General features: G+C 36.0%; 1 protein-coding gene across 2 annotated transcripts; it reads right to left on the reverse strand.

The window, feature by feature from the left end:
• Positions 1–969: 969 nt before the first annotated feature.
• Positions 970–12104, reverse strand: LOC117704629 (olfactory receptor 4C15-like). Of its 2 annotated transcripts, XM_076929094.1 has the most exons (3): positions 11914–12104; positions 7402–7442; positions 970–4233 (listed from the first exon to the last, which is right to left on the reverse strand). In XM_076929094.1, exon 3 carries the CDS (start codon positions 3152–3154, stop codon positions 2240–2242), a length of 915 nt encoding a protein of 304 aa, XP_076785209.1. In that variant the 5' UTR covers positions 3155–4233; positions 7402–7442; positions 11914–12104; the 3' UTR covers positions 970–2239. The 2 variants fall into 2 exon arrangements, with proteins under 2 accessions (XP_076785209.1, XP_076785208.1); XM_076929093.1 differs by lacking the exon at positions 7402–7442.
• Between the last annotated feature and the right edge of the window lie 12984 nt (positions 12105–25088).

Consider the following 25088-nt stretch of genomic DNA (forward strand, 5'->3'; position numbering starts at 1 on the left):
GCTATGGAGATACAGGGGGGACAGGAATGGGGGGATTAGATGGACAGGGGAAGGAAAGAGGGGAGTGAGGAACAGATATTACTGGGGTTCATTGGGGGGGGTCATATAAACCCTACCACAAAATCTTCTTTAAGTATATGCATTTGGAAAAATATAAATGGAATCATCAAATAGTGGGGGAGACAAAAGTAAACCTCTCATAGTCAAGGAAGCATCTAGTGTCAGAAATGGGCTATAGCTAATGAAGTTGTTGAACAAAGGGGCCCAATGGAAACCCCTAAACAGGTTATTGCCAAGACTATTGCTTTCTTTATTAAAAAAAAAAACTAATGATAAAGTCCTGTTTCTAACATATCTCACTGAACATGGAGAAATTGAGCTGATGCCTACCAAGAGGCTTTGCTCCTCTGACTAGTGTGCATGATATTAGAATTTAGTCTGTACACTACCAGAGGAGAAAGTTAAGCACTAAACTAGCTACAGTCCTGTAATTGACAATTGTGACATGTCTGCAAGATTCACTAGTTCAATAGTAGCATAAAAGTTCTGGAAGTAACCAACTAGCACCTGCTTAGATTTAAGACACTCTCCATGAAATTTAATCCACACCTGACCATTTTTAGTTGGCCAAGACCCTGAGATAGGCTAGAAACTAGGAAAATGGAGTGTTATGTTTCTACTAGAGGAACTTAGGAATAAAATTCTGATATATAGATCATCATCTCAATTAGCTATCATCAAAAAAGCATCTCCTTCAGATAGCAACTAATGCAAAGACCCACAACCATGCAATATGTAGACAGTGGGAGACATTTGAACATTCAGTTCTAAATGAGATGTCTTCATTAAACTGTTCCCCTCAGACCTAAGGGTTCTATACAGAAGAGGCAGAATGATTGTAAGAAACAGTGGGGATGGAAGAACCAAGGAAACATGGCCTTGCAAGCACCACAGGACACAGACAGCAAGTAAATGAGATAGTGTTTTAATATATGTGGGGTCTGCACAGGTCTAAGACAGATGGGGTCTCAGTAATGAGGAGTAGAGTAGACATGAGTATCCATCCCTAATCAAGAAGAGGATCAAGTACAGACAAATAACAACTGTTTACAACCTAAAACTTAGTTTAGTCCAATGTACTCTCAAAGGATATACAAACCACACTTAAGAACAGGCCACATTCTCAGCTGTAATGGCCAAAACACAATGAAGTAAACGATAATTTTTTGAGATTTTTAGTGTTACAAAACTTTGTGTGAGCATTTTTTCTTAACTTATTGGTCATTTGCTTATATGTTATGATTTCTGGTTTTGTGTTTTAATTTGTGTGTGTGTGTGTGTGTGTGTGTGTGTGTGTGTGTGTGTGTGTGTGTGTGTTTGTGTGTGTGTTTCTACTATTCCTATTACTTAAATTGTGGGGACCTGAGACAGGATAATGGGATGGATGGAAAGAACTAGAATATATTTTATAAAAAATAAAACTGTTCAACAATAACAACAACAAGTCAGGTGATGCAGGACAACTAGAGATCACATTCTAGAGATTAGGTTCTGTTTTAATATCTCTCTGCATTTCTATGTTCTGGAGTCTCAGGATGTCACTTTATTTTTGTATGGAATGAATTCATTGTTTATCAGTTAAATTCACAAAGAAGTAAAATGTTCACATCCATAAATTCCCTGTGCACAAGTACTGGATTAAAAATGTACTTCTCTATTTTGTTATGACATTAAAAATTTCTGAAAAGTAAATCTCAAATTGTCATGCTGGCATAGCAACTGCTCTTCCCCACTGAAACGGACATTATAAAATTTATCAGAAACCACTATTAATCTCTTGTAAAAATAATTTTGGTATTTCCTTCTAGTCCCTTAGTCCATCAGTGATGACTCTAAAACTAGTTAGTTATTATTAAATGAGTAGTGCATAAGCTGTGGTTCATTACCAGACTAGTTCAAAATTATTTAACCCTTTAAAACTATTCTGTGTCTATCATATGTTTAGTTACTTCTTCCTCAGTCCTGGCCCACTTCTTTCATCTCCCAGCTTGTTTAATTTCTCTTCACGCTCTGTCTCCCAACTCTTCAATCTCAGCTCTCCTCAGGGCTCTTTTTTATATCTTACTACTTCCCAGAATCCTCTATCTTCCTGCCAGTGTCCCACCTTCTATTTCCTGCCTCAGTTCATTGGCCATAGGCTTTTTTTTTATTGACAGGTGATGTTTATAAGAGATTTTGTCTACAATCTTTTCCACATTTTTCTGATGGCATTCTTCATTTCTTTATTCCTGAAAGTGTAAACCATAGGATTTAACAATGGTGTCAGGACATTGACAAATATAAGCATGTTTTTCTCAAAGGAGAATGCAGATGTAGGTCTTGCATATATTAATAAGCATGGGACAAAAAACAAAAGCACAACAGTTATATGGGATCCACAGGTAGAGAGAGCTTTATGTCGACCTACAGAGCTGTGGGATCTCAGAGAGAACAAGATGACGCCATAGGAGACAAGCAATAAGGAGAAGATTATAATGCATATAGCCCCACTGTTGGCAAATATTAAAAGGACATAAATGTGTGTGTCAGTGCAGGCAAGCTTCAGTAATGGGAACAAATCACACATGTAATGATCAATGACATTGGGTCCACATAACGGCAGCTGCAAAGTGAAGATAATTTGTATGATAGAATGCAAGAAACCTCCTGCCCAGGATACCACAACTAAACTTCCACAGAGCCTCTGGGTCATGATGGAAGAGTAATGAAGGGGCTTGCAAATAGCTACATAGCGGTCATAGGCCATGGATGCCAAGACAATCACTTCTGCCCCAGTGAAGAAATGGACTGTAAACAGTTGTGTCATACAACATTCGAAAGAGATAGTCTTCCTTTCATAGAAGCAGTCTATAATTATCTTGGGTGTGACAGTTGAAGAAGTGCATGCATCCAGGAAGGACAGGAATATCAAGAAGAAGTACATGGGGGAGCCCAGCAGTGCAGGGCTGTAAATGATGGTCACCACAATTATGATGTTGCCCCCAATAGTTGCAATGTAGATAAACAAAAATAAAACAAACAGTGTTTTCTCCACATTCAGGTTTTGTGAAAGCCCCAGGAGTATGAACTCAGTAACAAAGCTTTGGTTTTGCATGATTCATAAGACAGTGGAAGTAAACTATCTTAACATAAAATTTTCAATGATGAGAAAAATGCTTCTTATAAGTTCATGATATCACCATCAACAAGATTGTACATACCTAAGGAAATTATTTTGATTGACTCTATTACAATTGAAAATAAAATGTGAAATTATTTTAAAGGCTATAGTGGTGTAAACTGAAGAATTGAAGTAAAGACAGATTATTAAATACATGAAAGTATTCACAATTCAAATATTGTATACAAAGATATTTAGTTGTATGAGTAGAAATATTACATCTTTGAATTATCAGCTTTAAAAAAGTCTGCTGAGTTTTCTTCAAGAGAAATATTAGAAAAATATTAAAATTATAACCTAGATAGGAATGTAAAACCAGAATTCATAAATTATTGCTATCAATTCATGGATGAGCCATGGATGAATAGCCTGCAGTATATTTTCAGAGCACTTCTTATATACCAATAGAAGAAGAAACACAAAATGTACTTTTGATTCCCACTAAAACCTGGGCTAGTCTTAAACTTTATTTTATACTAGGAAGCATATTATAACCTCAAATAAAATATCCTTCACTTCTACTTCATTTCCACTTGTGACTAGACAATATGAAATGTACGCTATTACCATCAAACAGACACACACTCAAAGTAAAATAAAATACCAAAAAAAAAAAAAAACCCTGCCAAAATATCCCATAAGCAAATAAACAAAGAAAATGTTGTAGCTTAGGTCTCAAGCTCTTGGTAAATACTATTTGACCAAAGATATTGTTACTATTTTATTTGTACAATGTTTTAATCTAAGATCAAATGAACAAGAAATTATTAACCAGTGGTTTTAAGAAATGAATGTTCCAAGATCCTTGATGTCTCCAAGGAATCTGTTTTGAACAGTGAATTTTGTAATTTATTGTTGTATGGGTGGATATTCTTTCTATTTTCCTTCTGAGTATTAACATGAAAGCATCTTCTTATGATCCTTCTGTGTCAGTAAAGCATCTTGAAAACAGCAACAGTAAATGATGAATGTTCAAGTGATGGACCAAAAATTCACATTGGTACAAAGCATATCTACAGAAGAGAGATCATTCATTGAATTTGAATTAGAGTCTTGACATTTAATTATTTGTTACATAATTATGTATTGTTTACTTGCTAAGCAAATATTATTTAATAATATGATAAAACATACTTGGGGATTTGTATGACATTACTATAAATCATGCTCATAAACAATTTATACATTCATCCTTAAGGATTATGAAGAAAAGTTAAATTGAAAAATATGAAATGTTATTAATAGTAACATGACTTCAACATTTTACATTTAATTCTTTCATTTGAAAATTTATCTGTCTCACAAATAGGAAGCTCTTTAATAGACACTAAAATTATATTCTATCTTATGAATTCATTTTCCTTCTTTTCCATGTCTTCAAAGAGGATTTGTTGCCCTTCCTGTCTACAGAACTGAAAGTTCATAATATGATTTTTATGTGTATATAATTCTTTGGACATATATGCATATATAAATATATATTGTTAGATACATATTTGTTATTTCAAATCTGTAACAAAAACCAATTTAATTGTATTATGAAGAAAAAATGTGACAGTTTTAATGACTATAATTTAAAATGAACAGAAACAATTTTACTTACTGAATGATCCATCAGGTACAACTGCTGTACTTAAATTAAACCAAAATACTATTTTATAATGTTCTTAGAGCAGTTACTCACTAGAATCTGAACCTATTTACAGGCTACTTCAAAGGAAACAGGAGTAAACTAACCCTACAAGATCACTGGGTCAGAAAAAATCATTTATGATAGACTGAGAAAACCACTTTACAATTTACTGGTACTCATTGACTTATAAGGCAGGATGGACAATAAACCAGTGTAACTAAGAAGACCACAAGCAGGGGGCCATGTGTCAAAATACCATATTAAAATCCATATGGCGGGGGCTTGGGGGAGTAGGTTGGGGCACACCCTTGTGGAGGCAGGAGGGGGGATGGGATAGGTCATTCCTGGGTGGTGGGGAGAATGGGGTGAGGGGATAAAATCTGAAATGTATTAAAAATATCTGTATCCCTTATAATGATAGAATTCTACACTAGAATCCTAGTCCCTGCTCCCAGCAGCCTAAACTCCTACCATTTTCTGGGGCATAGGTCAGGATATTTTATACACTGAATATTTTATAATCCTTGGGTTTCACTTGTGCAAATACGTTTGAAAGCACATGAAAATAATGATGGAATTAGAATGTGGGGAAAATGGTATGAAATGTTAAGGGCAAATTGCTTACAGACAGGCAGGTAGGTGACTTTCACTTTCCTTTCCTCTAAGTCTAATCCCTTAGCCACATCAGCAGTTCTGTAACAGACCACCTGCTGCTGCCTTAAATCCTTTCTGCCATCATCTGCAGAAGATCACAAAGTTCTTCTCCAATAGCCTCCCTCAGCACCCCATCACATTGATTTTGTCAACAGCTGCCACAGGCATTCCCTGGAAACCTGCTAGGTACACTGGAAAAGGAGACAGGTAAGCAACCTTCACAATATGTCTTCCTCCCATAGGCTCATCCCAAATTCTATTACACACCACCAGCATAGCCTTTCCCTCCCCATCACAGCATTTCTACTGGATACTGCAGAGCCAGGTGGTAAACGCAGAATTCTTACCTCCTGTGGAACCCCTCAGCTACCTCCTTCCATACAATTCCAACTCCTAAGTGACAGTGCCCAATACTTAAGTTCTACCTACAACATCAGTCCACACACTGGGCATGGTTTCTGAAGCATTATTACCAGGAAACACAGAGCCATTCTCCTCAGAACTAGAGAAGAAAATATATAATAATGAAAGGAATATCCACCACATAAAGACAAGAACAGATATTAGCACAAAGGATTACAATTATGCCAAACTTAAATGCCTAAACTCAAAAGTAAACACAAAATCAATGATTGTCAGGAGTCTATGTCTCCACTTGATCTCAGCAAACCTGTGACAATAATCCTTAAGAAATGCAATATAGCTGAACCACAAGATGAAGACATTTAAATTGCCTTGAGGAATACAATAGAGGTCCTTAAAGAGGAAATAAATTCATTGAAGAAATTTATGAAGACACAAATAAACAGCTAAAAATTAATAAGATAGAGCAGCACCTGAAAGTAGAAAGAAAACTCAAGACCTCCAAATCCAACAACACATCTAAAAGATCATCATCTACCATAATCAAGTAGTTTTTATTCCAGAGATTCAAGGGTTGTTCAACATATTTAAACTCTGTCAATGTAATCTATCATGTAAACAAGCTGAAAAACAACCCACATGATCATCTCAATAAATATTAGCAGCCTTTGACAAAATTCAAAACCCTTTCATTATAAATGTGTTTAAGAGATCAGGTATACAAGCAACAGACCCAAGCATAATAAAGTCAATTTACAGCAAGCTGATAGCCAACATCAATCTAAATGGAGAGAAACTCAAAGTAATTTCACTAGAATAAGAAATAAGATAACCTATCAATTCTCTCAATATATATTCAATATGATACTTAAAGTTCTAGCTAGAACAATAAGACAAAGATCAAGGGAATACAAATTGGAGTGAAAGAAGTCAAAGTATTACTACTTTCAAATTATATGATAGACTTGTGTGTTATAAACATCAAGTCTTTGAAGAAAAAGATTGAAGAAGATATCGGAAGACGGAAAGATCTCTCATGTTGATAAATCTTTAGGATAAATTTAGTAAAAATGGTCATCTTACTAAAAATAATCTACACATTCAATGAAATCCCTACCAAATTTCTAACACAATTCTTTACAGGACTTGAAAAAATAATACTCAACTTTATATAGAAAAACAAAAAAACCTAGGATAGCCCAAAACAATCCTATACCAAAACAAAACAAAACAAAACCTTTAAAATTCAGATATCACCATCTCTGATTTCAAGATGTATGACAAGGCTGTTGTAATAAAATCCACATAGCATTATCATAATAATAGACAGTTGATGAATGGAACCTAAGGGAAGACTCAGACTTAAATCCACACACCTATGGACACGTGATTTTTTTTAAATAAAGAAGCCAAATATATACAGAAGAGTAAGAGACAACTACTGCTCCCACTGTTAAAAATTCCATAAACATACAAAGCTCCTTAACTCTAACATATATGCAGAGGTTCTAACGCAGACCCCTACAGGTACCTTGATCTATGCCAGCCTCCTTGAGTCCCAGTCAGTTGGTTCTGTGAAAATGGAAATGGAAAAAGAAAGCATCTGAAACAAATGGTTCTGGTCTAACTTGATATTGCATGTGGAAAAACGCAAATATATTTTATCTATCACCATGAACACAACTCAAGTCCAAGTGGGTCCCATGAAGGCTGAATACCAAGTGTGGAGGAATTTGAGGGTGGGGAGGTGGAAGTGGGGACGTAGGTAGGGGCACATCCTCATAGGAGCATGAGGAGTGGGGATGGGATAGGAGGGTCTGGGGTGGTGGGAGAAATGGGATAACAGGATAAAATCTGAAATGTAAATATAATATCAAAAAAAGCTGGACACACTGAACCTGCTAGAAGAGAGTGGGAGTACCCTTGAATACATTGACACACAACACAACTTTCTAAGAACATCAATAGTGTGAGCACTAAGAAAAATGATTAGTAAATTGAACTTCATGAAAACTAAAAGATTCCATAAAGCAAAGGACACCATCCATAGGCTAAAATGGCAATCCACAGAATAGAAAGGATTTTTATCAAGTCTACATCTGATGGGTGGGTGATAATATCAAAATATAAAAGAACTCAAGAAAATGAACCATCAATAAACAAACAAAAAAACAATTATTAATGGTGTTCAAATGTAAAAACAGAATTCTTATTAGATGAATCTCAAATAGCCAAGAAACAGTTTTAAAAATATTCAACATCTTAGCTATCAGAGAAATGCAAATCAAAATGATTCTGGGATTCTGCCTATTGCCTATCAGAATAGCTAAGATGAAAAACAAAAGTGATAGCTCATGAAGGTAAAGATGCAGAACAAGGGGAACACTCCTTCCTTCCTTGCTGATGGGAATAAAAACTCCTAGAGCCACTTGGTAACCAATATGGGAGTTTCTCTGAAATCTGGCAATCAATCTGCCTCAGGACTCAGCTATACCACTCCTGTGCATTTACCCAAAAAACACTTCCATTTCACCACAAAGACATATGCTCAAACTATGTTTATAGCATCTTTATTCATAATAAGCAGAAACTGGAAACAATATAGATGTCTGAAAACCCAAAGTGGATGAATAAAATGTGGTACATTTACACAGTGGAGCATTACTCAACTGTTAAAAACAACGATGTTATGAAATTTGCAGACAAATTGATAGAACTACAAAAAGAAAATATCATAGTTACTATGTACTGTTTTATCCTAAAATACTGCATGAGCTTTTCCATAGCAGACATGCATTTGAAAATTTTACAGATCTAAATTACTTTGATCAGCAGGCTCAAAGCAGAAAAGAAGGTCATTGAGCTATCTCCTAAGCAGTGCCCTAGGGAAGTGTGCCTTCTCTGTCCACCGTCCACATTGTGTAGTGAAAGTTTTGTCTACACTGTTTTAAGTTCCCAGTGAGTCACAAGCCCACACCCACCCAGGAGCTATCTCTGTTCCACAAATAGAAACACACACACACACACACATACACACACACACATACACACACACAAACACACAGCAGTTATTCCTCAAATGCCTTTGCTAACTCAAGGACTGGGCACTGGGCACTTCTAATCCTTCCACTGTCACCCTAGGTCCAGTTGGGTAAGTGGCTAGTGGCCACTTACTTGAAAATTCACATTGCTGGATAGATTTTCTCCTGCAGCTACTGTGTTCTCTTCTCCCCCATACTCCCTATTCTCTCTCTGCATCCTACCTGTGCAACTCTCAGTGTGTTACCCTATGTTCAACCTCCTGGCACCTTTATTATTAGATCAAAATCAAGTTGAGGACAAGGATCTTCAGTGTCAGTAAATACAGATTCCAGATCAAAGCATCAGAATCACCCTTTATAGAATTGTCCAGTATTTCTTTCCCATTCATTTAAGCAGTTCAATTAATTGTAGTATCAATATAACCTCAGACAACAGAATGTGTTCATTAACTCTGAGGCACATGCAACATTCAAAATGGCCAGTGAGGTGAATATAGAATTACCATTATGAATAATTGTTTTTAAATATATTTAAAATAAATGTCTATTTGTTTATTCTTTTCTTATACATTACATCCTGACTATAGTTTCCCCTCTCTTCTCTTCTCCCAGTCTCCCAACCTCCTCTTTCCCCCAGATCCATTCCTCCTCCATTTTCCTTCAAAAAATACATCCCTCCCAGGGATGTATTACACATGACATAACAAGTTACAATAAGAATAGTGACAAGCCCTCGCATCTAAGATCCATGTTGTGGGACTGGGGTATCAACCCCACTAAAAAAACCTAAAATTTTTCCTACCTACAAAATGTGCTGGGGAGATTGTGCTACATAACTCCTGGAAGTGATCAACCATTGACTTGTCCAACTTGAGGCCCCAGAGATCTATGATAGAACAAAATACACAAGCACAACTAAAAGAAGGAAGAGTAAGGAGGGGAAGGAGGGAAGGAGGAGGAGGAAGAATGAAGAGGAGGAGGAAGAGGAGAAAAGGGTCTATTATTTTTACAGATGATGATATGTTATTAAAATTTTATATGAAATTATCCGATGTGTTTACTTTCATGAGTCAATCATTTTTAAATTGTTTTGTCTAATTATCAAATCATATTTATTACTTTTTAACACAGGGGTTATAAACACAAAAATGCAGGATGTGGGGAAGGGAATGACACAGGAGCATAGGTGTTCAGGGGGAGTACAGATATTTTTCAGAACAGGTATCAGCTGGGTGAAGGTTCAGGGGACAAGTCACTATGACTCTGCCTATGATTCACTTGTCCTTATCTAAGTTGGTACTATCCACCAAGGCTGCCTATTTACAAGGTCTATGACTACTCAGGCTGGTAAATTTCCATAGAAGCTGCCTGTTTACAATAGCTTATAGCCATATGTTTCAGTGTTTTTCCACAGAGACCCAAAACTTTGTGTTACCAGGCATGTATGTCACGCCTATTGCTGATTTTAAGCTTATGGCTGATTTTAGGCCTTCAGTGTATAAGCAGGGTTGCCCCTGACATCTCCTCCCTTCTCCAAGTATAGAACGCTCCTGGCAATTCTATTCTTGACAAGGCTGGGATAGAGGTCTGACCTCCAGTAATTAAAGGGGACCTTGTAATGGCTCCAGTCCTCCTGTCATTTTCCAATGAGGCATGAGGGCCATACCCATCCGGACGTCTTTTTCCTGGAGAGGGGATACTTTTGACATCAACCCCTATGCAGTCAGGCTTGTCCCTCAGAGAACCCAGAAACATATTTTTAACATTTATTTATATTCCCTTGCAGTGCTTAGCCTCGCAGCCGAAGCAAGAATTCAGCTCGCCAGTCAGAGGAGGTTCTGGGTGGCCCCTTTCTGCTTGGTCTAGGGGCAGAAGTCCCCTCTTTTAGGTTGGGTGGAGATGGGATTTGGGAAACTGAAATTATTATCTACCAGTAAACTTTATTTCCTGTAATTATAGCTAACAAGTTTCATTTACTTGACTTTCTGGAAACTATGTTTCCTTCAGATGGCTGATCTTTTCTCTGCCCACCTTGTTCTTGATTTTCTAAATGTCTCAACTTTAATTGCCCAACTATTTCTGGAGTATAAGTGAAAGTGATATTCTCATTTACTTTATGTCCTTCCTATTGCATTTCTTAAGACTTTTTGATGTCTTAGTGATTCTGATCATTTTAGGAAAGAGAACAAGCCAAAATCTTAGCACTAAAGAGTTTCACTTACTTAGTTTTCCTAATTGTTCAAATACTAATGATTTTAGATTCTAAGAAGATAAGATTAAATCAGAAGACTTCTCTATATGACTCGAGTTGAACTTTCTTAACCTGTATTTCTTCTATATAATCTGTAATTGTGTGTATTTGTGGAACTGGAATATTTTTATTTGATTTCTGTAGCTACTTAAGGTACAGAGATGCTGCTACTTATCATCTTACATTAACATTAATATAACTCCAAAACATTCTGCCTTTCAATTCAGCTTTATAATGGTTAATTACTAATTCATAACTAAGTATATATTTAGATAAAGTATTTTCAAACAGATAATAAAAATATATTTAAGCTGCATTTGTAAATAATTGACTTTAGTATGAAGTTGAAAATTAAAAATACCTTTATTATCACTAACCCTAGAAAAATGAATGCTTTAATTACAAGAACTTTCCTGGAGGGATAAATAGATGAAGAACTTTCTGATAATAACAAGAGTTATTCAATCCCTGTGGGATCTTGAATAATTATTTTTTATGAAGTACTATTCTCTGTTCTCCTCATATATAGTTTTATTAAATTGATAAAATACTAATTTTGTCATAAAATTTCTGCTATGATAAGTAATCTGCGCATCAGTGCAGACAGAAGTCTCTCAAGAATAAATAACTGGGATGAGAAAGAGGCATGATTTTCTTAATGCAGAAGGTTACTTCACTTTATCACAAGTTACTTCATGTTACTTCACTTTATCACAAGTTAAAAATCTTTCATAAAAGCATCTTGCTTTACCTCACTAAATGTCCCTTCTGTGAAAAATCTGAAGATTGCTGTCCTTTACATCCAGTGATGATCAAGATTCTCTGCTTGTTTCCAGCTCATACTTCCACCTCCAAGGAAAAGCCAGAGAGAAGCTCTGGCAGTAAGGATGGAGGATGTTACCTCTGCTTCCTCGTTGCTGTATTCACCATGGTTGCTGGAAACATAACAAAGGATCCAAAATTTTCTCCTCATTACATCTGGAATTTAAATAGGATTCTCTGAGACATCATGAATCTGTGAGACTAACTCTTAGCTCTCTCAGGACTTGAAAAATTTCTGGCCACATGAGATCCAGGAACCAATTTGTGTAATGTTTCATTTATTATACAATTTGCAGTGCTTTCATGGCCATCTTGGATTTGTTTTCAATTTAGAGGAGGTTTTATTTGATAATAAATTCATATACCATCATTTTCAGAAAGAGTGGACCATTTTATAGTTGGTGAAATACAGTGACTCTTTGCAGAACTTAGTTAAAATACTGTCTGCCAAAGTTAGCTTTCAATGAATATGTAAGGAATTATGCCAAAACTGTTCATTAATAAAAATATTTTATTTTAAATGTATGTGATATACACAATGAGAGGATCTTTTTCCAAGACTGAGGCAAAATGAAACTAGATTCTTAAAAACACAAAAACAAACAAACAAACAAAAACACCCTATAAATTTACAATAGTTCAGTTCCTAATATAGTCCTTCTCTCTCTGATGAATCTCAAAATCTCTCATCTCTCCCTGTTAGGTCTCATACTGCTGGAAGCTGTAAAGTAAGCTATCAGAGGATAAAGCTAAGTCTTATCCAACTGTGATCCCTGAAAATTTTGATAATTATTCATCTGAGCAAGTAATGTCCACTGGAGGAATTGGGCATAAAAGCTACTCAAGAAACCAATGACTATCTGATGGCATTTAAGATTTGCCTCACAAACTGAATTCATACCTTCCATTCATTTTTTAAAATTTTATTTAATATTTTATTTACATTTAAGATGCCATTCCCTTTCCCCATTTCCCCTCCCTAGAAAACCCCTGTCCCATGCCCCCCCTTTCCTTTTTGCTTTTATATAATTTTTTAAAATGTTAATCAAAGGATTTATAAGTTTGGTAATGCTCAATCAGAAGCATAACCCAATATCCAACCTAGATATAAAAACTATCTTTGACTGGTGGAGACCTATGAACATCTGCCTCCATGCCCCCTCTCTTTCTCTCTCTCATCACCTAGCTTCTCCTCTCCTTCATCTTCTCTCCTTACTCCATCTCTTCCTCTCAATACTCCTTCCCACTTAGCTCCTCCTACATATCACTCTTCCTGTTAAAGTAAAACTTTTCTCTCAAAATACAATTAGAGCATACTTATTCCTAATTAAGCCAGTGAGGTACAAGATAGTCCTAAAACCCAGTCTATCATTTTGTTGACTAACCAGAACCTCTGTCATCTCTTCTAACTAAAACACTTACTTTTGATCCTGGCCTTTTTTTTTTTTTTTTTTTTTTTTTTTTTTTTTTGTTTGTTTGTTTTTTTTTTGTTTTTTTTTTTTTGGTTTTTTTTTTGGTTTTTTATTTTTTTGGTTTTTTGTTTTTTGTTTTTTTTTTTTTTTCTTTAGAATGAATGTCAGCTGAAAACCATCTACTCATATCTTTTCTATCAAATTAAATAGCCAGGATTGGCTATGAGACTATAGGTCTTCAACCCCATCAGAAATCCAGAATGACTGAGTTAACTGAAGTTATGGGAAGCACCAAGCATAGCTTCTAAAACTTTATAGAGACTAAATAGCCAATTTATAGAGACCGCTGAACACCTGAAAAGTCCCTATACTACCGAACGTTGGAGCATCAAATCTTCAGCCTTCTGGCCCAGAGTCATCTGACAGACCTTAGTGATGCAGGATTATTAAGGGCTGATTACTCTGTCTAGGCAGATATAATCAGTCGACTATTCTGCATGTGTGTCCTTTTCTGGACAGTAATTTGTCTGTAGATGGAAAGAGGCAATTCTTACCTAGTGGTTGTCACCACACAACTGGCATAACTCCAAGGATGCTCAATTTCTTCTTAGAATCCATGACAGGAAGCTGTCAGGAGCAGACAGGTCTCTAATCAGAATGGACATTAATATATAAATATTTGTAGCGTCAATTCTATGGACTTCTGATGTTTTGAAAACCAACTATCCATGTAAGGTAACCTGGACTGTTGTCTGTTCACTCCTCTCAGCTATTTCTAAATAAAATATGGGAAACCTCCTAACAATAAACTCAAAGCCATGAATTTGCTATAGTCCCTTAACTCATAGGTTAACTATCCCAAATCAGTTTAAAAAGTTAAAGAACTGGATCTAGGCCTTGTATTCCTAAATGTGTTATACAGGCACAATGCCCATGAGAGTATCAATATTCATCTCACTTTTATATTAATAAGAAGCTCATACCAATGAAAACTTTAAATTTGAAATCGAAGTAAATTTTGTACCATTTAAGAAATTATAACTTCATCTTGATAATAATTATACAGATTTCTACCAATAGGTTATGGCTATGCAATAAGTCCTAGCTAATCGTCCCTGTTCCAACAAAACCACTACTTTTCCCTAGAAAGACAGACCATTATTAACCACATTAGTCCCCAAGCCCAGGGAATAGGGGCGCTGACTCTTCTTTAACTTCTTCAAGCTGATTACGGGCATTGAGATATTAGAAGAGGGGAGGAAGAGTAAGTTTATAAGCCTCTGACGCTGTGTCTTCACTGAATCCAAATGGAATTCCAGGACATCGGAAGTTTGGGCAGGTCTGCTCAGCAAGCTTGATGAGTAGATACACCAAGGCTGTGTATTCTTCTGCTCTGTGATCTGTGCCCTCCCTAGGGTGCCTCTGGACTCAGTTTCCAGAGGAGAGCAGATAGGCTGGGAGACTGCTCGAGCCACTGGTATCCTGGCCAGAGGTGGAAGGGGAGTCCATACCTTCCATTCTTAACAAGACCAAGAACTTGTGGTAATATAGGTCATAGGCCATATGGAGAAGGCTATTATTATTCTGTTAAGTGGACATAACCTTAAATGACTCAAGTAACTTCACTGTTATACCCAAGAGTACTGCATATTTCAACTGTCATTTTTCTAATCTTTCAATTTTCACAGATACTTGTTGTTAGTATATGAAAATTAACACATGCACCTACAAATGGTCATTTTGTACAGAATAAGAGAGTGGGAAGTGTGGACACTGTGCACCAATGGAATGTCTACATCACACACCTTCCCACAAGACTCAGGAGCTTTTGAGAAAAGGGTACTGAAAAATTGTAAAAACAAAAAGTGATGGATGAATACAAGAAAACTGTTTTCCAGATACCACAACACAGAAGTATGCATGAAATCGCATTAGTTGTAAAAGTCTGAAAAACATCAGAGGAATCCCCAGCATTAAGGCAGTGAGGGGTGGGGCAGCCTAGCTGAGGAAATACTGGTGTCTGACTGCAGATTGGAGGTATCAAGTCAGTTTTTGTTAATCTTCTGATTTGGGGCAGGTCAACAACTCTCAAGGATACAGCCTATACTTGGGCAACATGAAATGGACTTGAACTTGTTGGGTTTCACTTTAACGGAAAACAATGTTGGATGGGTAGGGAAATGGAGGTAGATATCAGAAGTGCTTATGTGGCTAACATAATTAAATGCATTACTTAAAATTCTCAAAAACTTAAAACATTATTTAATTTAAAAAATCATGATCTTGAGAATTCTTAAGAGTATGTTGTTTGCTTATTTGTTTTTGTTATTGTTTTTGTTGTTGTTGATGTTGGTGGTGATGGTACTGGTGTGTGAGTGTGTGTGTCTGTGTATGTCTGTGTTTGGGTGTAGTTTGCCTAAAACATACTCCCATCTCAGCCTCTTTTGTGAGGGGATTACAAGCATTATCTTTTATTCATACTTTCTAATTTTTTATTTTTCAAATATAAAGGTCTAAAATTCAAATTTTGTTTTTATAGCTTTCAGTCAGGTGGAGAAATTAGTTTCTAAGTTTTCATGGATGCCATTGAATGTGAATTGAGTCCCTAGTAGTTTCATGTTGACCATACTGCTCCATATTACAGTAGCTTTCTTCTAATTTTCATAATAAGACATGGTCTACTTGCTCTCATCACAGGTTTATTCACACCTCCCATTTTCATATTGTTTAATCCACCATTTCATTAAAGATTATGTGCTTTGATTTCCTTCATTATGTGCTCTAAAAATAAATAACTATTCATTTGTGTGTATGTGTACATATGTATGTATATGTATGTATATGTGGTGTATTTATGAATTTCTTTGCATATGAATATGGGTATACATGCGTAAGTAAGAGGACACTGATGAGGTCTCTTCTTTTATATTTTTTCACCATATTTTTGAAGTAAAGTATTGTCTTAAGCCTGAACCTCAACCCTTCAACTATGTTTACTCTACAAAGAGTTTTGTGGATACTGATGCCTCTTTCTCCAAAACAAAGTCATTACAGGCATGCCATACTATTCATGGCTTTTTAACATGGGAGCTAGGTATCTGAACTTAGAGTCTTAATCTTTTCAGGAAGCACTTTATCAAATTAACTATTGAAATTTTTATTTTATCTACTTACTAAAGTTATCCATGCTATCATCTTTCATAGTTTTTATGTTTGTTGATAGTAGACAAACAAGAAAATGATAAAATATTAGTATTTTAGACAAGAAACAGATATGCAAGAAGTTTTACAGGATAAGAGAAAATATAAGCCAGGCTGTGGTTTAAGACCCATAGTAATGGTAAAAAATATCCTAGAAGATAAATACCAAAGGTTTTGACTAAGAATTTTTTTATCTAATTTATATTCTAAGAAAGTATTATCTGAAACACTTAATTCTTTTCATTTGAAAGCATCTTTTTATGACCATCTTTTGAATATCCACACAGATTTTCATTTTCATATTTACACTCACAATTTACTTCCAAACATTTTGAAAATACATGGTGGCTCACACTTTTAATATCACCACCAAGGAGTCACAGGAAAAGTCCAGCTCTGTAAAGTCTAGACAATATGGACTATGCAGACAGCTAGTTCAGCCAGGGCTTTATAGTCATCTCCTGACTCAAAATCTTTAGCTAGTCACCAAACCTATAATAAGTAATTAAGTATTAGCAAAGTGTTACACAGTTAGACTATTAAAACTATTTTAATAATTTGACAATACCTAAACAAAATCAAATAGTAAACATAAAATTGAAAGCTAAAAAAAATAAAATCTTAACTACATTTTAATCTTTAAACTACTATAAACATAAATAAATGGCTTTCAGTAATTATTTTTCAGCTAAATATTTTGATTTATTTTTCTCTGATGTATTATTACCAAAGTTCATAAGTCATACTTGGAGTTAAGATACTAAATAGTGTTTAAATTCAATGTATGTTTGAACAAAGTGAATTTGGTTGGTTCATAAGTAGTACTCAAAATATTTTATTTCATAGTTTTACATTTCTAACATTGGAAGTACAACTTCATAAAGCAACTGAAGAACCACTATCAAGTCTTTGTTTCTTAAGTTAATTCTTAGTTTCTTAACAATAAGAAGATTTATGAACGAAGCAACAACTTGACTGTCTAAATATGAACTAAACAAGGGTGATACCAATGAACATGGCTTCATCCCTACACAAAAATTGTAGGCAACAGGGAAAATCTGGGAACTGGAAAAGTAGTCTTTCTCAGGGAAGAACATACTAACTGGTTGACTAGTGCCAAACAGTCAGCCTGGAAAACATGCATACAAGTAGGACTATAAACACTGAACATGTTTTATTTAGTAATACATTCATTTTTTAAAAGAGACCATAAATTAGTAGGAGAGGACAGAGGGGCTTATTAGAGGATTTGGAGTGAAGAAAAAAAATAAAAGGTTGTAATCAAATTATAAGTGCAAAATAAAATGGAAAAAGAAATTGTACCTGCTATGGGTCAGATGAGAGACAAAAAGACTAGCTGGACAAACCCTGGCATATTCAAAAGTGTGTTTTATCTCTGATCTCATGTGATTCACATATGGGGTTTTTTTGTTGTTTGTTTGTTTTTTCTGTTTTGTTTTGTTTTGGTTTGGTTTTTTTGATATGGTTTGAATCGGGAACAGAAGACATTGAATAAGATGATTCAGGGACACCTAGAGATGATTCTCTTTTTGCTATACTCTCTGCATTTTGAGATTCTGAAGTCACACAAAACCATTTTCTCATAGAACGATTTCTTTTTCTTCTCATTATTTCAAGTAGGCTTTTCTTTACCAGTCGATTTTTAAATGAAAACAGTGTGAATGTCAAGAACTCTAATAGTTCCAATAATAAGCAAGAGTCCCTTCTAATATCTCACTGGATTCAGGTGAGTATAAAGTTAAACTGACTTTAATTATCACATAATAATACTGTATTAGTCAGGGTTCTCTAGAGTTGCAGAACTTATGGAATTTCTCTCTGTATTGAGGGAATTTATTGTGATGACTTACGGTCTATAGTCCAATTAACCCAACAATGGTCAGCTGTGAATTGAAAGTCCAAGAATTTAGTAGTTGCTCCGTCCCATGAGACTAGTTGTTTCAGCTGGTCTTCTGTAGAGGATTCCAACAAATGTGCAACAAGTAAGTGTAAGCAGGCAGAGAAGTACGTGGGGGAACAACCCAGTAACGCAGGGCTGTAGATGATGGCTACAGCCCTCATCATGTTGCCTCCGTTCATTTATCTATCATACAAATGCCACTACTTATTGTGTCTGTTATCTTTATTGAATAAAGCAGTACATACATAGTGTTTGTAGAAACTTACGGGAGTAGAATCTTATCGACCAAGGGGGGGGGGGGGGGCACTTCAGGGTACTCATAAAAATTCAGACTACATTTTGAACTGTGTTTCAAACTATGAAGTTCTATGCAATAGAATGTCAAGTGAGCAATTCTAATCTTCATGAAAGAAGAAGTGGTGTTGGATAGTGTCTGCTATTACACATGATACAACTATTAACAAGTTAAAATTTACTTATATTTCATTAATTTAAAAAATTTTGTTGTGACACCTAAGTAAAACTAATGTAAAGACACTAGCTGCCCAGGACACAGTCCTAGTCAATAATATGTGGCATGGGTTTTTGTTACTATTTTTAATGAAAAAATTATAAATAAAATTAGAAAGTTTATGCAAGAAAAGATGCTTAACATGTTTTATGTTTTGTTTTCTACTGCTTTGTTTTGTTTTTTCTCAGTAAGAACTTCAGTTGGTCCTTTAGTAGTCTTGATCTTTCTAAAATCTAAAGAAACTTCTTCCTTTGTTCATGTGTGAAGCTATTCCACAAGACCTTTGTCACTTCCCAGAACACACATGTTGTTTTACATCTAAAGAGAACCATCAACCTTTTCTGAATTGGGTGTGCACCAAGCAGAGACCAGTACATATGCATGCATACAGACAAAATATTTAAAATTAATAAATCATTTTGAAATGCAAAACTATATTGTAAATAGCATTCTAAGAAAAAGAGCTAGAGATTTATATGAATTTACTATTTTAATGTTTATTACTGACTTAAATGTTTATACACAAGGTTTATAAGAATTCAAGTAGAATAGACAAAAGACTACATGAAATGCAAATTCACAGGACAGGATTAAGGTCAGTTCTAGGTTGAGGAACTAGCAATACAATAGATGAAAATAGTCAAGGAATAAGCAAGACAGACAGTCAAAGAACATGTAGGACAATAAACAGAGTCCCGAGATTACTCCTGTGATCACTATTTCTAAGGGCTTACCAGGATGATCAAAATATTAGAGTTTATTTCTCTGTCTTAGCCCAAAGTCATTTTCATGCCTGAAGCCTACTTCTTTGATCTAGCTTAAGACTGAGATTCCTGCCTGTAACTACTTCTTTGTTCTAGCCTAGGATTTAGTTTCTGTCTGAAGTTATTTCTTTGTTCTAGCCTAATATAAAATACCTACCTGCAGTTCATTTTCTTGTCCTTGTCCTATGTCAGATTCCTGCCAAGCAGCCCAAAAGCTCTCCACATCTTCCCCTTTTTTATTATATAAACCAGACTGAGCCTGTCTTAGGTTATTCTGACAAGAATGCCTTCCTTGACCATCTACTTGAAGTTCTTGTCATTTAGATCTTTCACTTGCTTGGTTAGAGTCACACCAAGATATTTTATATTATTTGTGACTATTGTTATTTGTTAGTGTCATTTCCCATGGCATCTGAAATGTAAATAAAATATCCAATAAAAATAATAATACAAAAATAAAATAATAATACAAAAAAGAGTGTAATTTCCCTAATTTCTTTCTCAGCTTGTTTATCCTTTAAGTAGAGGAAGGTTACTGATTTGTTTGAGTCAATTTTATAACCAGACATTTTGCTGAAGTTGGTTATCAGCTATAGGAGTTCTCTGGTGTAATTTTTGGGGTCTCTTAAGTATACTGTCATATCACCTGCAAATAGTGATATTTTGACTTTTTCCTTTCTAATTTGTATCACTTTGACCTCCTTTTGTTGTCTAATTCCTCTGGCTAGGACTTTGAATACTATATTGAATGGGTAGAGAGAGTTTGGTCTAGTCCCTGATTTTAGTGGGATTGCTTCAAGTTTCTCTCTATTTAGTTTGATGTTGGCTACTGGTTTGCTGTATATTGCTTTCACTATGTTTAGGTATGAGCTTTGAATTCCCTAGCCCTTCTAACCCCTAAAAGTCATGTAGTTAAATATCCAAAGTCTATTCCTCATTGTTTCCGCGATCTTCACAAAAAGAACTGTGCTCTCTGTGCATCTCTATGAAGAGTAAGTTTGGGGAGTGTTCCCCATTGTGTTCAGTGGGGCACATTGTCCCATTCTTCCCTACTCATCCTTGATAGCAACAAGACTAATTGTCATGCCAATCTGTGTATATAAGCATCATACACCAAGCAATTGCTACACTGCATAACATCCAATTAATATACAAATAACAAGATTTCCTTGTAAATGTAAAATGTTAATAACATTCAAATCTGTCTCTCAATGGGCAGAAATGATATTCTAATCTAAGTAGTTTACTTGTATATTTCAAACAAATAAAAATATTTTGATTACCAATGTTAATAAGTAAATTTTATGGGGAGCAGAGACCTAGGGCTGGACCAGATCCCTCACAGCACACTCTTCAGTTGTAGCTTGACCTCCCCAGGTATTCAGACACATCCAGCTTCACAGGTGAGAACTTAAACCCCACCCAGAGGCCATGCACACCACAGAAGCAGATTTCCTGCCCAGCTGGAAACCATGGAACCTTCAGGCTCTCACCTGTGCCTGCCAGGAGCAGAGACCTGATCCCATGCAGCACATATACCAGTGGCAGCTCCACCCTCCATCTCGACTCCCCTTGGTGTGACTCTAACCAAGCAAATGAAAGATCTGTATGACAAGAACTTCAAGTCTCTGAAGAAAAATTTGAAGAAGATCACAGAAGATGAAAATATCTCCCATGCTCACGGATTGGCAGGATTAATATAGTAAAAATGGCCATCTTGCCAAAAGCACTCTACAGATTCAATGCAATTCCCATCAAAATTCCAACTCAATTCTTCATAGAGCTAGAAAGGTCAATTCTTAAATTCATTTGGAATAACAACAAAAAAAATGGTTAGCAAAAAGTATTCTCAACACTAAAAATACTTCTGGGGGAATCACCATCTCTGACCTCAAGTTATACTATAGAGCAAGAGTGATTAAAAACTGCATGTTATTGGTACAAAAACAGACAAGTATATCAATAAAATAGAATTGAAGGCCCAGAAATGAACCCACACACCTATGGTCACTTGATCTATGACAAAATATCTAAGACCATCCAGTGGGGGGGGGGGGTCATTTTCAACAAATAGTGTTGGTTCAACTGGCAATCTGCATGAAGAAGAATGCAAATAGATCCATACCTATTTCCTTACACAAAGCTCAAGTCCAAGTGGATCAAGGACCTCCACATAAAACCAGATACACTGTATCTAATAGAAGAGAAAGTGGGGAAGAGCCTGGAAAACCTGGGCACAGGGAGGAACTTCCTAAACAGAACACCAGTGGCTTATGCCTGAAGAGCAGCAATTGACAAATGGGACCTCAAAAAATGTAAAGCTTCTGTAAAGCAAGGGTCACTATCAATAGGACAAAACAGCAACCCACAGATTGGGGAAATATATTTACCACCCCTATATCTGATAGAGGGCTAATATCCAAACTAAAGAAAGAACCCTATTAAAAAGTGGAGTATATAGTTAAATAGAGATTTCTCAACTGAGCAATCTCGAATGACTGAGAAACACTTAAAGAAATGTTTAACATCCTTAGTCATCAGGGAAATGCAAATCAAAATAACTCTGACATTCCACCTCACACCAGTTAGAATGGCTAAGATCAAAAATTCAGGTGACAGCCGGGCAGTGGTGGTGCAAGCCTTTAATCCCAGCACTTGGGAGGCAGAGGAAGGCAGATTTCTGAGTTTGAGGCCAGCCTGGTCTACAGAGTGAGTTCCAGGACAGCCTGGGCTACGGGGCTACACAGAGAAACTCTGTCTTGAAAAAGCAAAAAAAAAAAAAAAAAAAAAAAAAAAAAAATTCAGGTGACAGCAGATGTTGGCGAGTATAACGCGCGCCTCCCGTGTCGCCCCACGCCCGTTGACGAAAAACACGAGAGACAGTAATTCGGGTAGTTACTGCAAAACGAGGACTTTTTACTCTGTAAAACGCGGAAGGACGAGGGAAGAAGAGGAAGGGCTGAGATGCGGAAGGGGCCTAGCTTAAAATACAGCCTAGAGTGACGTATTCACTTCTGATTGGCTGTTTGCTCACCACCCAATATTATGCCTCGGGATTGGCAGTGACTTTGGTGGGCTCTCTGCTTTTGCATCTGCACAGTTAATTGTTTACTGCTGGGAAAACACAAGGCAAGCGCCATCTTGGAAATGCAAATGTATAACCACTGCTAACAGCGGCTTCCTACATCTCTCCCTGTTTGAATTATTAAAAAGAAACAGCCTTTCGCCTATTAAACACAGTACCAATTAAGATTCGAACTCAAACCCGATCAAGCAAATTCCATCTTGGGGGAATAAGCGATCAAGAGCTTATAGCCCGAAGATTTTCCCTTACCCTTCCAGGTGCGATGGAAACAAGTCCTCTGGGTGCAAGGGCTAAGGGGATGTAAAGAGGAATTGACACCCATCCCTGTGCAATGGAGTATAGCTCCCAGGAGTGCAAGGGCTGTCAACCTACTATTCAGGTACCACAGCTATTTAGGCAAGGGCTGGCTGGACTTAGACCTCTCACCGACCCAGTGCAATGGGCTGAACCCTTGGGGTGCATCGACTGAGGGTCTCAGTCATCGGCTACTTTCTCAGCCTAGATAGTCAAATTTCAGGGAGAGATGCTTGCTCCAAGGCTGCGAGTGCTTGGGCTTAAAGCGGCCTTGTCACGTTTTTGTTGGGCTCTGAGCTTACAGACCAACCATACATGAACACGAATCCACATCATAGGGCTGTATCAAAACAGGCCTACCTTCCCTTTTAGAAAGAAAGAAAGAAAAGGCAGAAGAAATTCAAGAAGTAAAATCTCCAGGGGTAACAGGTTCCACTCGTGTTCCAACAAGGCTCGAAATCCGGATCTGCAATTGGTGTTGTACCTGGTCCAACTTCCCATCCCACTTTCCTTTTAAATAAGCAGAAAGATCATGGCTTTAAATAAATGTATCATTCACAAATCTCAGAGGTGTAATACCTGGATGTGGGGTTGCTGACACTCAGCTTATTTGAACCACATCCGTGAGCTGCTCCACATGGGCTTGGAGCCAATCAACTCTCTGAATGACCAAAGTCTCTTTTAAGTCTCCATAATGATGTACTGGGATGGGCACAAAGGTAGGCACATGCACAACCAAGGCTAGGTCTAGTGATCCATTCTAGCCTTGTGCTAAAAAGCACGTAACATTCTTACAATCCAAGATATCAGAATTATTCTGAAAGTTGGATAACATAAAGAAAAATGGAGGGTCTACACACACCGATACCGGTTGTGCAGATGTATTCTTAAACACCTTATTAATTTTAATGTCATCCAAATGGCTAGAGATATTAAATCTTGTAGCTGAAACATACTGCACTTCATGAAATATATCATTCAATAAGACAAAGGCAGATACACCCTTTTTTAACATTTTAAATAGTGGCTACAACACATAATTTAATTGTGTTGAAGCAGGATAAACTCAAGAAAATATATATATGATTTAATTTAGGACTTACATCCCTTTGAAAACATTAAACAGAGGTTTAAATCCTCCTATGGTAAGCTTAAAATGAGGTTTTAGCCAAATAATATCTCTTAACAACTTTTAAAAATCACTAAGAGCAAATCAAGATTAAAAGTAAACTATTTTCCTTTGTAAGTACACTCACAAGCCAGAAGATGGCATTAGATCCCCACCACAAATGGTTGTGAGCTACCATGTGGTTGCTGGGAGTTCAGCCTTTATATTTTAAAAATCTAGCCTTTAACGGCTGAGCCCTTTTTCTAGCCCAATCTGTCTCAAATATTGAAAGACACTGTCTTTGAATCTTTTTTGAAGTAACAAGTACCCTAAAAAATTTTTAAAGCTCGTTATATTGAAGCAATAGCTTGCAGAAAAAATTTTCTTTAGAGAAATTTACTAATAAAGTATCACACAATGAATAATACACACCAAAAGATTTAACCTCTTACTATTTTGTATTAAAGCAACAACAATATTTGTATATATAAAATGTAAAACAATTAACTATTTTCTGAAGCAATTATTTCTAACAAATATCACTCTATGGGCTCTTAAAAATTATGAATAAATTTATTACCTGTATATCTTTCACCTTTACCAGAAATGTAAAGGGATAATATAAAAACATCTTTTATATAAGCATTTATTGAAATGGCAGCTGGAGAAGGCAAGTTAGGCTGTAAAAATCTTAAATTTGAACTTTATTTTGGATTAATTTAATAACCAATCTTTTTAGTCCAAAGAATATATCAGATAAAAGCCAATCTTATTCTCTAATAATTATTATGTATATTAGAGGAATCTA

The sequence above is a fragment of the Arvicanthis niloticus genome, chromosome 2 (assembly GCF_011762505.2).
Source record: "Arvicanthis niloticus isolate mArvNil1 chromosome 2, mArvNil1.pat.X, whole genome shotgun sequence".
NCBI lineage: Eukaryota > Metazoa > Chordata > Mammalia > Rodentia > Muridae > Arvicanthis > Arvicanthis niloticus.